The sequence below is a fragment of the Sciurus carolinensis genome (assembly GCF_902686445.1).
Source record: "Sciurus carolinensis chromosome 19 unlocalized genomic scaffold, mSciCar1.2 SUPER_34, whole genome shotgun sequence".
Lineage (NCBI taxonomy): Eukaryota > Metazoa > Chordata > Mammalia > Rodentia > Sciuridae > Sciurus > Sciurus carolinensis.
Window position 1 is genome coordinate 382,547 of NW_025920112.1, and position 16,108 is coordinate 398,654.

Genomic DNA, 16,108 nt, shown 5'->3' on the forward strand with positions numbered 1-16,108 from the left:
ATTTTTTCATAGTCTCACAAAGAACATATTTTAACATTTTTATCGACAATGGAGGAAAACTGAATATTTCTTAAGGACTGTGACTGTACCTAAGTGGTAGAACACTTGCTTAGCATGTGTGAAGCCCTGGGATAGATCCCCAGTTCTGCAAAAAATAAAAAGAAGAAAACAAACAAACAAATCCTGTTGAGATGTGAAAGTGTATTTAACATAGTAAAATGCCTTCAAAACTCTTGGGTTCTGTCATTATTTTCAGGTTTTTGTAGGTCCACACAATATTAACTTACACTTGCATATAGAAACACCTTTTTTATTTCCCCCATTAACATAGCTCAATTTTAAGAATTATGTGTATAACCATGTATATGTTTTCAAGCATTTTTGAGTCAGTGACAGCAACTATATTATTCTACATGTTTCACAATTTGTTTGTGATAACTCTTCTCAATGGACTTAAGATATTTCTACTTTGTCCTTTCCTTCATCCTGAAACTTATGATATATTCAAACATATAGTATAAGGAAGAAGTAATTATCTTTAAAAAAAATGCTATACCTGGTGTGGAGAACTCTTGGGCATCAGAGTAAAACAAATGTAATTTCCTACTTACATGTGCAACAAAGCAGTATGAGAAAAATAGACCCTCATGCCTGGTGTGAGAAATGTTGTATGGGGTGATGTGGGAGAACGGGGAAAATCTTTGGTCTTTCCCTCTGTGTATTTCATAAGAGTATTGAAAGGTGGTTCTACACAGTTAGTGGTAGAGTCAGGCACCACAGATGCCCAGCTTTCAAAGCCAGAAAAACCCACAAGAGTGCTGAAGTCACAAACATAGGAAAGGCAGCCTGAGGCTAACACAGAATGGCCCCATCTGTCACACCCATTTGCCAGTAACTAATAAAGGCTTTGAAAGCTCTATTTACAGGTAAATAAGGAAAAAAAAACTCTCAGAATTTTAATTCATTAAGAATAAGAAGACTACTAACTTCCTGCTTCTCCCTGAAACTTATGGAGTTAATAGAGTTAAAAATCATGAAATATTTAAAAAGGAGTGTCAAAATGCAGTCATCATAGGAGAATGAAACAGGAAAAAAATATATAGGGAGTTTGTATTATTCATTAATAAATTGAAATGACTTTCTTTTCATGATAAATATTCACTCACCTTCACAAGTCCAAAACTATATTTTATGAAACCCTAGGAGAAAACAGGGTCATAACACAGAGTAGTGTAATTGAAGATTAGGGACTGAATTCCCCACAGGATTGCAAAAGCATGCCACAGATGGCTTACAGAACTGTGCTGCAGAGACTCACTCTGGAAACTTAAAGGCATCTGGTGTCCTTGGATGTGGGATGTCTTCTTGAAGACGTGGAAGGTAAGACCCAGAAAGAAGGTGCAGTCCATAATCTGTATATGGTTTGGGCATTGGTGAGTCCAAGTCTCTGGATGGAACCACCATCTGTTCAACAACTGTGTATCATAAATTCTGTTATTTTAAATGTCTCTAAATAATGAGGTGATTTTTCATGTCGATCTACAACTTACACCTTTATAGTTTCTGAAAAAGTAGAGTATTTACATTTCCTATATTCCTAACAATTTTAAAATTAAATGAAATAATGCCAGTGAAGATACTAAAGGAAGGTAATGCCTTGTTTACAGGAATATAAAGTATGGGAATTTAAGAATCACTGCAGGATACTCCAGTGGAAATGGTCTATTATCTATGGGAATCTTATGACCATCCTTTGTGCATGAACTCTCTTGTTTGTTAAAGAGAAAATCAGAAATAAACACATAGCTTGTCAATCATGACTCAACAATGCAGTAAGGAAATGAAGGGCAGCGGGTCTGAGTGGTGATGGTAAGGTTGGTCTGAATAGTGCATGCTGTGACAGATGTAGTTGGATGAGAAACCCTGAGGGGTAACTTATCCTACCGACAATCATGTGGGGTGGAGAGAACAGAAACAAAATGCTGGAGATGCTGCTTAAGTGGTCTGGTGATACAAGAGTTGGTGTGGACATGAACTAAGCCCAGGTTCGCTGGACCTGGATGTCCTCACCTTCACTGGGCACGTGGAACAGAGAGGGTGGGCACCTGTCCAGCTCAGTGTTTGCAGAGCTGGACTAGGGAATGAAGAAGGAGTCAGAGCACTGCGTGTGCTGGAACTGGAAGAAGTGACCTTCAGAGGTAGAGGACTGTAGGAAAGAATGTCACCATCCGACTGTCCCTGAGGAATGTCGCAGGAGAGTGATGTGGGGGACTAAGCAGTTTGTGGACTGGTTAAACCAGTGACTTAAGTCCAGTCTGAAAGAAGTCACTCTGATGATCTGGGTACCTTTCACGATGCAGCACAAGGTTTGAAACATGGCTGGTGAAAATGGAGAATGGAATGAATGTTCTGAGCCTGACTGAAATGTTTCATTCTTTCCCCAACTTCTAGTAGTATGTGTATGTCAAAGCATAAAGAAGGTCACACACAGTAACAAACCAGCAAACTTAAAAGGCAACCCATACAGCTGGGAGAGGGGATGTGGTTGCTTTACATTTGGTCTTCTGCAGCTGGGCAGTAAATTTCAATCAGTAGGAATGGACATTCATGGGCCTGCTTCATTGTGACTTGTTTCAAGATTTCCCTGAGTGGTGTACAATGAAAGACTTGCACAAGGGTGAATGATAGGAAAAGGTTTAGAAAATATAATGAGTTCTTAAAAACAGAGAGAACATAATATTGCCTATAGTCACCCTGCTACACAACAGAATGCCAGAATCCCCTCTCTAATCTCACTGTAATCGAGGAGCCGTGGACCACCATCCACATCCTTCCTTCCCACTCCGGTCCTCAACCTCTGCAAAGAACCCTTTGATGCTCAGCTTATGCAGGTCCACATGAGTGAGACCTCGTGGGTCTGGTCATTCTGTGCATGGGTTGTTTTGCTTAATGCAATGACCCCAGTTCCATCCATGTTGTTGAAAACAGGCAATGTACTACACATTTCAAATATTCTAGAAGAAATCATTTTGAATGTTCTCACAACAGAGAGACAACAAATGTTTAAAGAACTAGATAAGCTTATCCTGATTTGAACACTGCACTACTTATACACAGAAGCATCACATGCACCATATAAACATGCAGAAGGATCACATGTCAATTGAAAATAAACATGCCATCAATAATTAGTACAAAGACTATACAATTAGCAAAATTCTTATGAAGGGCAGAAAAGTAAGACATTTGAAAAAGCCGAGCAGCATGGTTTGCTCTTACTCACACAACTGGGGTGGAGTTCATTGTGAAGGATGGTAACTGTGAGAAGCACTGATAAGGGCGTATGGAACTGAGGAGGGTGGGAGGGTGCAGGGAGCTCCTGGCTACCACTGCAGTGCTGGTGTGGTCAGACTGGGTGAGGAGTGCAGGACACTCTGGGAAGACAAGCAGCTGAACCAGCCATTGGGAAACTTTGTTCAGATGGCATTAAAGAAGAAATAAAAGAAGCCAATGCCTGATCCCAAGGGAAGAAGTCCCAAAAGGAAATGAAATGGAGGCCAAAACACAGGGCTAGAAAGGTGCTGCTCTTCCGCCCAATGAAAACTATTAAAGGGATTTTCCACAAAACATCCAAGATTGATGTTTTCATGAAATATGAGAGTCAAATACAAAGTAGGGATGGGCTTTATTCCTGCCAGTGGTATTTAATGTCAAAATACTTGTAGAAGCCATGAATCAGGCAATATTTCAAAGACCTGAAGGTTTCATTTCTTAGCTTCATACCTTCTTCTCCTTACAAATATGCAAATATACAGAGTGGAAAATAAGGCTAAAGTAAATTAATAATTTTCTACTGTCACCCGGCAGAAATAATCTGCAGGCAGAGTTTGCATTCGAGCCCCCTCCAACTGGGTGCAAGGAGTTGGGCCTGCTCTGATGTATCACCGGTACCTCTGACCCTCAGTGACAGAGTACAGCAAGGCAACAATGGCAAGCCCTTCCCGTGAGGACTCCCATTATCAGAAACATGCACTGATCAACATGCTTCTCTTGCTGGTGGCTCCATTTCTCTCTTGGCCTGGTCTTTGAATAACTAGACCTTATTTTAATACATGCTTCCCTCCTCATTTTCCAGATGAAAGATTATTAATGCCACAGTGTGATAAAGAAGGTTCCTTGGAAATGTAGCAGAAATGCCACAGAATCCCAGGAAATCCAGGACTCTTCCCATGATCACTGTGATGAGATGACACCTTTCAGCTGAATTCTCACTGTGACCAGATGATGTGATTTTGAGAAGACTTCCAGGAGTTTACTCTGAAATCCAACATGTGCCCAAACTAGGCATCTTGAATTTAAAAGTCACATCAAATTACAAAGAAGCCTTAACCACCCTCACCTACAGATAAAAATTACCTGACATAAGACAAATCCCCTCCACATTTCCACAGCACAACGCTCCCCATTCCTTACCTGCTGTGTCTCCACAGTGAGCAGCTCACCATGGCCTGGGGGAACCAGACCTTCAGCACTGTCTTCGTCCTGCTGGGCATCTTTGATCACAGCCCCACCCACACCTTCCTCTTCGCTGTGGTCCTGGGCATCTTCACGGTGGCCTTCATGGGCAACTCTGTCATGGTTTTACTCATCTACCTGGACACCCAGCTCCACACACCCATGTATTTTCTCCTCAGCCAGCTCTCCCTCATGGATCTCATGCTCATCTGCACCACTGTCCCCAAGATGGCCTTCAACTACTTGTCTGGCAGGAACACCATCTCTGTGGCAGGCTGTGGGACCCAGATATTCTTCTATGTGTCCCTGATGGGAGCAGAGTGCTTCCTGTTGGCCGCAATGGCCTATGACCGCTATGTGGCCATTTGCCATCCATTAAGATACCCAGTTCTCATGAGCCAGAAGGTCTGTGGCCTCATGGCTGCTTCCTCCTGGGTCCTCGGCTCCCTTGATGGTATAATTGAAACTGCAGTTGCTTTGTCCTTTCCATACTGTGGTTCCCGGGAAATACCCCACTTTCTCTGTGATGTGCCTGCCCTGCTCACCCTGGCCTGCACGGACACCTTGACATTTGAAAGGATGATATTTATCTGCTGTATCATTATGCTTCTGTTCCCTGTCACCATCATCATTGCCTCCTATGCTCGCGTGATTCTGGCTATCATTCGCATGGGGTCTGGGGAGGGGCGCCGCAAAGCTTTCGCCACCTGCTCCTCCCACCTCATGGTGGTGGGCATGTACTACGGAGCAGCCATGTTCATCTACATGCGACCCACTTCTAACCGGTCCCCCATGCGGGACAAGATTGTGTCGGTCTTCTACACCATCCTCACCCCCATGCTCAACCCCCTCATCTACAGCCTGAGGAACAGGGAGGTGTCCAGGGCATTCATGAAGGTACTTGGTGTAAGCTTGGGACATGGTTAGCAGCCAAATAAAATCATACAGAAAGTTACCAAAGCAAGCTTTATTGGAATTTGGCTCTCAGGCAAAATTTACAGCCCCCGGTGTACAGGTCAGGTAGAGACCCAGAGAAAATCAAGAAAATCACATGTGGCCCTGGCTTCCCAGGGTCCTTATAGGCCAGAATGGGAGGGGTATCCTGCTGAGTGACAGGTGGATGTTAAGGGTGAGTGGAATTTTCCTGACTTCTTGATCGGTCACCATTTGGCGCATTGTCCTCGGTTTCAGGTGCTCCAATCTGCCTCCTACAGTTATCCAGATTCTGACCTAACATCCTGACCTTCTTGGTTTTATAGGGTACTGGAGTCCATCTGGCTACTTCCTGCATGTTAAGGGGCATCATGGGGAAAAAAATGTTCGGGTTCTAGGTCGGCGGGGAGGCGGCTATAAGAGTGTAGGAGCTTCTGGTTGTATGTCACCCTAGCAACATCACTCATGCGGTTCAGGGAAAACTTGAGAAGACAGGGAGCAATCATTAGCAGAAATCCTATCACAGAAAGGGCAGTAAGAGTAGGGGTCGGCCAAGTGACAAGAGTGGAGTTCAACCATCCTGGCCAGGGGTCATTTGATTCTTCTTGCTTCAGCCTTTTATTTAGACATCTGAGAGTTTCGACATTGTTTTTCCATTAAACCGGTTTCATTGATGCAGTAACAACATTCTCTTTGGAAGAGGCACGTTCCCCCTTTGTCTGCTGCCAGATCTAGTGCTCAACGATTCTGCAAGGAAACTTGAGCGATAAGTGTTATTCCTCTTTGCAGGGATGTCAGGGGGCAGCAGGTGCCTGCCCTGCCTTCTGGAGTTGCTGTTCTAGCTTTTGTTTGGCAGTGACTGCATAACCAAGTCCTCCTGCTGGTATAACCTGTGTTTAGTAGAGATCTCTATATTTCTGTGACTTAGAGCTAGATAATCATACTAGCAAGCATACATTAAGCCTACCTATGTAGTTTAGAAGGATCTGTAGGCCTTACACTGACTAAAATCTCCTGATTCTGGCAATTTCTCTTGATAGTTAGCAGGTACATCTGCCTAAGAATCTCTCTCTTGTAGGTTCCAGTCTTTATTCTAGGGAGATTAACACAAGTGTATATCTTAGGTTGCATTTAACTATTGTTTCTCTTAAATGCCCAAGAATGGCTATAATTCTGTTTTAGCTGTTTTGCTAGTGTCTAAGATCAAGTTGGTCAAATTTACCTGTTACTGGCTTTTCTTGGCCTCTGTATTTAGTCTCAATCTCTAAATTTGATCTCAACCATCCAGCAAGCCAGTCTCACCAGTAAGAGTGCTGGACTTTAATATCAGTGTCTATGACTTTACAGTTATTCACCCCCTTTTATCTAATTGGGGTTTACATTATCTGTCCTATCGATGATGTCTTACTATTTCAAGCTAATTTACAGTGTTTGCTCTTGAAGCAGTACTTCTACAAAAAAAAATTAATTAGGCGACAGTTATAGAGTTCACAAGGAAAATACAAAATGGAGTCACCAACAGTAAAACATTCAGTTTGTGCAATAGCTATCTTGAATTTTGGCTGTTATTCATTATATCCCATTTGAGATCACAGTAATCTTTACAAGAAACATTAAACTTTTGAACACAACTTTAAATAAGTTAAAGTCTGGCTTACTTTGGAGCCATTGTAACATGCAACAGGGTGAGGTAGAGCCTTATCTCAGATAAGGAGGGGCTCTTTACAAATCTTAGGTAAAATGTTCTAATTCTGAAGCTGATTTTTGCCTCTTTTGCTATGACCAGCATGACCAAATTCTCAAGTACAGTGATGGGCAAAGGAGTATTAGAAAATAAAGGTTTATAAACAAAGACTTTGAAGATTAAGTGGAGATCAAATGATGCTCTGTTAATGTTAGGAGCTCTGTGTAGCTCTCAAGGAAGTCCACTATCTAAAGTTACTATAAGGTGGACAGGAACAAGAGAAAGGAACGGAGGAAACACTGTTTATCTGGCAAAAGAATTCCTTCCTGCCCCAGAGCTGTGTGCCTGAGATCAATGTAAGAGCTGATAGGACTCCTGTACAGAGCCTCCCCAGGGAGGGTACTGCCACAGCAGCTAGGCATCTTGTGCTCCTGCACAGGAAAACTCCCAGGCACCAGGCCACAGCCATGAGGTCATCAGAGACCAAAATCTCAGTCACTGTTGTCCCATTTTTTGCTATTGCACATCACACTCTTTTTTAAATGTCATTTTAAGAAATTTATAAAGAATAAAACTTAACAGGTACAATGTCAAGGGTAAGTTATTGTTTTTAAAGGAATCCTTGTCATTTTGACATATAGATTAAACTTTGGTTTATATCAGTACATTAGTATTTGACCTTAGGAAAAACCTTAAATAGCTTTAACTGATTGTCTCACATACTTATAACCAACTGAGTTACATGCAAACTTGTTGAAATTTGCCCTTTACTTACACAGACATTCTTAGCACTTACTTTGACCCTCATATATTCCATCACACAAGAACTTTCTTACCCAGAACCATTCTTTTTCCTTCTACTGAATACATTCCCATACTTAGAACCTTCTATTTTTCTTTCCTATCTGGTGAGCGCTTTGTGGTGAAAAATCTACACTCCTTCCATGTAGCCTAATGTGAGGGAGCAATCAAGAAGGCATATTTGGAATCTGTGTAGATGTTGACCTGTTTACCTTTGGATAAAATTAGAGCCTTGATCAGAGCGAAGAGTTCAGCCTTTTGGGAAGTGGTCCCTTCTGGCAGGCAATTGACTTCCAGAACTGAGCTGCAGTGGTGACAACTGCATAAGCAGCTCTAAACAGCATCCATCAGCCAGTACAGAACTGCCATCTACAAAAATGGTTAGGTCAGGTGAGGGGAGTGGGAAATTGAAGAGGTCGTCATGAGGTGAACGTATCACCTTTCGCATCTGTGGGAGTGGAAGGGATTTATGGCTTAAGAGGTCCTGAAATTGATGGGTGGAAAGCACAGTTATTGGTTGGAGTAGGGTGAGTTTTAGAGCTTCCTAAGTTCATTCTGCTGCTGCCGCCAGTGCTCACAGACATGGTAGCCACTTGCAAACCGTGGAATCAAGCTGCTTGGAGAGATATGCCACTGGTTTTTAAGAAGGTCCAGTTGGTTACATGAGGAGGTCAGTGGCAGCATCCTGTTTTTCATCTGTGAAGAGGTGGAAAGGACGGTTATGGTTGGGGAGAGCAAGAGACAGCAGGGGAGGACGTGAGAGCATCACTGAACTTGTAAAAAGAGTTAACTATCATCTTGGGGGAGGTAAGGGGCCCATGTGGAGTCTCCTTTGCTGCCTGATATAGGGGTTTGACAAGAAGTGTAAAATTAGGGACCCAGTTTCTGAAAAATCCAGCCAAACTCAGGAAAGAGAAAATGTGATCTGCCATTTCTGGCGGTTTACGTACTGGCAGTATGGGGGTGTTACAAGGGAAGTCAGTAGAGGTAAGGAGTCCCTAAGTAAAGAACTGGTCTATAATGGGTTTAAGTCCTTACCTGTGAGTATAGGAAATTGGAAACTGGGGACATGAAGGAAACTTAGCTTGGGGTTTCAGTTGGATGGGCACTGGCTTGTGGTGGGAGGATATGACTAGCTTGGAAGTGTCACAGACTTGGGGGTTGACCAGGTCTGGGGGCAATGGTAGGGTAGGTGGTGTGGGGATGCTAAAGAATGAATGAAATAGAGGTAGAAGAAGGTGAACACTAGCAGTGTGCCCGGGAAGAAGCTGTAGGGTGGATCCTAGGGGTTGGAGAACATCTCTTCCTCAGAGGGGGACTGGACAGGAGGGAATAACTAGGAATGAGTGTGTAAAAGGATGTCCCTCCGGGGCACAGGCTAATCTAGCTGTTCTGCTTGGGGAGGAGGGTTTTCTGTCAATTCCCACAACCAAAACCTGGGAAGAAAATAAAGGCCCAGAGTGGGCAGGCAAGACAGAATAGGTAACCCCCGTGTCCACAAGGAAAGTAATGGACTTACCCACTACCTGGAGCTTTACCCTGGGCTCTGCTAGGGTGATGGGTCTCCTCAAGTCCAGGCTCCTTCAGTCTTCTGCAAATCCCAAACGCTCATGGAAAGGGACCACCTGGCTGGCCACATCCCTGTGTAGATGTGCCACAGAGGGACTGGCCACAGGGCAGTCACTCTTCCAGTGTCCTGCTTGTTTGCAGGTGGGACACAGCCTGGTGGGGGGCTGTGGGTTTGGACATTGACAAGCCCAGTGACCTTTGTGTCAGCCCTTGAAGCAAGTCCCTGGTGGAGAGGATTGCTGGCCCCCCTTTGAAGCTCTCACTGGAGCTGCTGGCCATAGGGAAGCTACCAAGGCTTGGGATTGAAGTGCCACCCTTTTTTGTAAATAAATTTGCCTGGCCAAATCAGTTGATTCCTCTTGGTCATTATAGACTTTAAAGGTCATTTTCACCAGATCTTGGATAGGGGTTTGAGGGCCCTCCTCAGTTTGCTTGAGCTTCTTTCTTTTATCAGGTGCTGATTGAAAAAGAAGTGGGTTGCTAGCACTGTAGCCCCAGAGGGAGATTCAGGGTCCAGTTTAGTATATTTAGTAAGGGCCTCTGTAAGGCAGTTAAGAAACAGAGTTGAATTCTTATCTGGATTCTGGGTAATTTCCCTTGGTTTATCAAAGGTTACCACCTTTGATAAACTGGTTTATCAAAGGTTACCACCTTTGATAAACTGCTTGCATGCCTGCTATGAGATATTAGACCATGTGAGCACAATAATGGTGGCATTACTGGTCTTCCTGATAGTTCCAGTTTGGTTCAGTTATTGGAACCACTGCTGCCCCTGTGGGTAGAGTTATGTCCATTAAATGGGCTTGGTCAGCATGGTCCTGTGCTGCCTGTTGAATACGGGCTTGTTCATCTGAATTGAGAGTGGAAGAAAGAATAACATGAACATCATGCCTGGTGAGACTATAAGTTTGGGAAAGATATTTAAATTCCTTTATATAAGTAAAGGAATCAGCAGAGAAATACCCTAAACGTTTCTCAATCTGGGAAAGGTCCTGGAGTGAAAATGGAACGTGAACTTTCACAATGCCCTCTGCACCAGATACTTCCTGGAGAGGAAAAAGAAGCTTTGGGTCAGATGGTGAAAGGGTCTAATGAGATTTTGTGTCAATACTAACAGGGGAGGAGGGAACAGACTGGGCGGAGGGATGTTCTGAAGGACGAGAAGGAAGGTAGGTGGGAGGGCTCTGAGGAGGATGTGTAGGAGGAGCTGCATCTGCAGGAGGAAGGGGTGGGTTTTCAGAAGGAGGACAGGACGAAGAGGCAGAATTCTGGCCAGAGCATGGAGGAGGGTGGGGTTTGGGATCGCCCCAGCGAGGAGAACTTGGGTGGAGGAACAGGGAGAAGAAGGGGCGGGGTGAGCGCCAAATTCCAAAAATGAAAAGCTTGCAAATGGTTACTCAAGTGGGTGAGAATTTGACAGTCAAGTGCACTCTGGAGGTCATTTTGAGCCATTATCTAGAAAATACTGAGGCCAAGCCATGGTAGAACAAAAAACTAGCCACTTACGGCTTAAGTATTGGGAAGTCCCAGTTGAGTTAAATTATGGTGGAGACAGCCCAAAGCTGTTTTGGGGTCCAATGAGCTCCCAGTATTTCCCATTAACCATACAACTTTACCCAGATAGGCATCCCAATTTCAGCTCATGCACACAGGAAAAACTGTGATGGGCCAAAAGTCAAAACGTCTTTTGTTTTTTGGGGATCCGGAACAGAATAAATGGGGGGGGGACTAACTGGAGGCCCAGAAGCCTCCCAGCGACCAGAACCCAAGCAGAACTGGTGGGGGGTCTATTGCTCATGGGAACAGATAGACCACTTGCAGAACGGAGGGTAAATATTGGAACAGCAAATGGGGAAAAAAAAAAAACCTAACTTATCACAATCTGATGCCGAATAAAGAGAAATGGATGGAGCAGAATGAAACAGAGCTGAGCAGAACGTAACAGAATCTCCTGGTTCTTCTGAGGAGGGGGTGGGCCTCAATGCCGAGGGAGAAACCCAAAAACCCTCCCAGGTCTTGGAACCAAATGTAAGCTTGGGGGCACGGTTAGCAGCCAAATAAAATCACACAGAAAAGTTGTTGAACCAAGCTTTATTTGAATTTGGCTCCTGGGTGGAATTCCCAGCCCCCCGGGGTACATGTCGGGTAAGGACCTGGAAAAATCACACGTGGACCCAGCTGCCCAGGGTCTTTATAGGCTGGAATGGGAGGGAGTCCTGCTGAGTGAAAGGTGTATCTTAAGGGTCAGTGGAATTTTCCAGTCCACTTGATTGGACAATTTGTCACACTGCCCTTTGTCTCAGTTGCTCCACTCTTTCTCCTACAGTTGACCAAATCCCAACCTAACACTAACAAAGGGAAAATTTGAAGAGTGCGTTTGCTGTCATTTTCCCACATTCCTGGCTTAATGATTAATTTCATGAATTTCACCAATAAAGCTCAATAATAAAAATTTTATGTGAAAAATTAATACTCAATCACATAAGATTTGAAATTGAAAAACATTGTACAGACTTATTTGATAAAATTTATCTCTTCTTCTTCTGGCAAAACTTGAGGTACAATTATAAGTGAATATTTGTAGCAAGAGGAAATTCAGAACTACATGGTTTATTTTCATAAGAACAATACATGAGAGATGCTTCTCCATCATAATACCCATTGTTTGCATTGACTAAATCTACTATGTCTATTAACAAATAGCATTTAAAAAATAGCATTTCTACATTTACTAGCCAAAATATTCTCATGAGTCCAATTTATACCTTCGGCTAAGCAATGTGTCAAAAAGCAAACAAATTATTTATAGGATTTTAAAAACTAACTAAAATTAACCAGATGGAGAAAGCAGCATATTTTCATGATGACCAGGTACGCTGAGATTATCTGCTAATGGACAATGTATTCCTTTGGACTGCAATAGATTCGTTTCCACTTATTTCCTTATACAACTGAAATCACTTATACACAGGGGAGACTGAATGTGAATATGCGACTTCAAATTGTAGACTTACTCTCCATAGATATTCTGATTCTTACTTGAGTCAAACACAACAGTTGCCTGGAAATGTGGTCAGTTTTTTGGGAGAAGTCCAGATTTTCTGAAGTTCACAATTGACTATAAATTGTTTGTGTTACAAAAGTATATGTCTATTTTCAAGATGTTAGTATAAAATTTAATGCAACTTTGGAGATCTTTATATGTTTTTAGGAAAAACCATTACACTTTAGTATGAATTTTAACTTTCCTCTTAAAACTCTTATGTAATGTACCCACCATGTTTGTATCCTTTCTGTATAAAATTCACTACCACCTTGACACCATAAGAACAAGCATGTGTCCTATCACAGCTTATGTGGCTCAGTGCCAACCAGAACTTCAGCACAGGGCTGCACAATGATGAGATCCCAACATTGGCTTGGATTTGCAGTGTGATGCCAGATTTAGGGCAACTTTGTGTTTTTACCTGACTTCTGCACACTCACAGCACATGGCTCCCATTTATAGGCTCACATGTTCATTCATGCTGCTAAATGAAAAGTCTTATGTGGAGATATGGATTGCAAGGTTGATTTGTAGCTACACAGTCACATACAATGAAATACAATGTTAACTTATCTTGTATGTTTTGGAGACTGTGATAAAGTCAATGATGCAAGGTGGTAGGTGATATTCAGAATCTAAATGTGATTTTCAGGAGAGAGACTGTCAAGAGATGGTGTATTTTATGGATAGAAAAGACAACTAAGAGTCAGCATGATGACACACACCAGGCATCCCTGGAACATAGGAGTATAGAAATTTTGAGGAAGGGTACTTGCCTAGCAGTTGTGAAGCCTAGTATCCTCAGTACCATAGAAAAAACAAACACAAAAAGGAAAGTCAGATTATGCCACACCTCATATTTTAATGGTAAAAGGATCAGGAAAACATGAACAGAGAAATAAACAGTATGAGGAAAAGGAAGGGCAGAGGCATGATCAAGAGAAGAGGGGGTGGAGTTTCACTGTGGCCACAAAAGAATAAGTAAAGAATTAACACGTCCAACTTCAGGCCACTTTTGACTGAGGCCCTAGGAGAACAAAAGAAGGTGTTTAAAGCATGGACATGAGCACAAAACTATGAATTTCAAGGATAATCTGAGGTCAGAAATTAAAATTTGAAAGCATTCCCATTATTCTCATCTCAGCATCAGATTCAGTCTATTCCTTCTGCTGCTCAGACCTACTACTCTGTGTAAGTTCCAAGGGAAAGGGGAGTTTATAAGAGGACCCCAGTCACCCCAACTGTGCCCTGCTTCAGGACCCAGGCACAAGTATGCCCCGCACAGACTAAATGATCTCATTGTGACTCCCCATCTACCAACATGTTCAAAAGTCACGGAAGCCATTTTTGATTATCCCAGAAGGGGAAGCCACCATCTTTAGGTGGGGCAACTCCCATCCTGAGATGCCTGCTGGAGACTGGAAGCCCATTGTTAGGTACCTATCTTGCATCAAGCTCCTGAAGATAGGCAAGTTTGAATAGAATATGACTGCTATATTGTAGTTCTTTAATTTTTAATTTCTTTATTTTTTCTCACTCCTTCTATGTTCCTTTATTTACTTGTTTCCTCAGAGTCTCTCTCCATTTTCTCATGCTAACAATCAACTTCTTTTGATCCTACTAGCTTCCCTGATCTAGTAACTCTATATACTCTCTTTGATCCCATTAACAACTACATCCTATACCCTGTCTCCATCCTCTCTCTCCACCATTAGAAATTATAGATCCAATTACAAACCTACTGGTTATACTGTTGATGATAATCAAACTCATTCTCTCTATTTATTACTACAATACTGTTAACATCTTCATAGGGGCTATCTGGTTTAGGTCTGCATATTGTTTGTATTGGGTGCTGCTAATATTGATCTCCCCCTTAAAGGTCAGGTACTGGAGGCCTGCAGGGTCACAGTAAGCATATATGGGGGAAAGTGCAATTCCTCAGCTCCACACTGCTAGAAGAGAAGATACAGGAGCAGCATTAAAAAAAAAGAGGAAGAAACTAACCAAGATGCTATAATAATATAATCCAATGACAGAATGACAGAAGGAATATCAGAAAGACAGTTCAGAATGTACATAACTGAAAGGATCCCCAAAGGAAAGAATGAGATAAGAGAGCAGATGCAGGCTATGAATCATCACTACAACAAAAAGTTAAAAGAGTAAAAGTAGGAAGACAAACATCATTTCAGTTAAGACATAGAGATTCTGAAAACAAAAACAGAAATTCTTGAAATGAAGGAAATAATAAACAAAGTTTAAAACTCAATAGAAAGCATCAGCAACAGACTAGATCACTTGGAAGACAGAACCTCAGACCATGAAGACAAAATATTAAATCTTGAAAATGAAGTTTATCTCACAGAGAAGATGGTAAGAAATCATGAACAAAACCTCCAAGAACTATGGAATATCATGCAAAGACCAATTTAACAATATTTGGGATTGAGCAAGGAACAGAGATACAAACCAAAGGAATGAACAGTCTATCCAATGAAATAAGAGAAGAAAATTTTCCAAACCTGAAGAATGAAATGAAAACTCAATTATGAGAGGCTTACGGGACAACAAATATATAAAATTACAACAGATCTACATCAAGGCACATGAAAATAAAGATAGAATTTTAAAGGTTGTGAGAAAAAGAAGCAGATTACATATAGGGGTAAACCAAAACCCATATCAGCAAAACTCTCAGTTTTGACCCTAAAGTTAGGAGGTCTTAGAACAATAAATACCAAGCTCTGAAAAAACATGGATGCCAAACAAGAATCTTAAACCAAGCAAAACTAAACTTCAGATTTGATGACAAAATAAAAACCTGCCATGATAAACAAAAGTTAAAAGAATGTACACACAGAAAGCTTGCATGAGAGAACATTCTCAGCAAATATTCCATGAGGACAAGAGAAAAACAATGCAAGTCAGCAAAGGAAGCAAATACATTAAAGGAAAAGTCAATCAAAGGAGAAACTTAGTCAAGTTGAAAATCAAAAATAAGCCAAAATGACTGGGAATACAAATCATATCCCAATAATAACACTGAAGGTTAATGGCCTAAACTCATCATCAAAAGGCATAGACTGAGAAGCTATTTTGAAAATCTATATTCCAACAAAACAGAAAACCTTGAAGACATCAACAAGTTTCTAGAGACATATGAATTACCTAAAGTGAAAGAGGAGGATATACACAACTTAAATAAATCAATTTCAAGCAATGAAATAGAAGAGGTCATCAAAAACCTACCAACAAAGAAAAGTCCGGGACCAGATGGATTCTCAGCCGAGTTCTACAACACCTTTAAAGAAGAGCTCATTCCAATACTCCTCAAAGTATTCAGTGATATAGAAGAGGAGGGAACCCTCCCAAACTCATTCTATGAAGCCAATATCACCCTGACACCTAAACCAGACAGAGACACATTGAGGAAAGAAAATTTCAGATCAATATCCTTAATGAACATCGATGCAAAAATTCTCAACAAAATTTTAGCAAATCACATACAAAAATATATTAAAAAGTTAGTGCACCATGATCAAGTGGGTTTTATCCCA

At 41.8% G+C, this 16,108-nt stretch overlaps 1 protein-coding gene across 1 annotated transcript; it reads left to right on the plus strand.

The window, feature by feature from the left end:
- Positions 1-4,503: 4,503 nt before the first annotated feature.
- LOC124973446 (olfactory receptor 2M5-like) lies at positions 4,504-5,442 on the plus strand. The gene has a single exon (XM_047537375.1). It carries the CDS (start codon positions 4,504-4,506, stop codon positions 5,440-5,442), a length of 939 nt encoding a protein of 312 aa, XP_047393331.1.
- Positions 5,443-16,108: the final 10,666 nt, after the last annotated feature.

What these genes read in the sequence shown, in the direction of transcription:
- LOC124973446 (XM_047537375.1), top strand. Translation starts at nt 4,504, where the DNA reads ATGGCCTGGGGGAACCAGACCTTCAGCACTGTCTTCGTCCTGCTGGGC.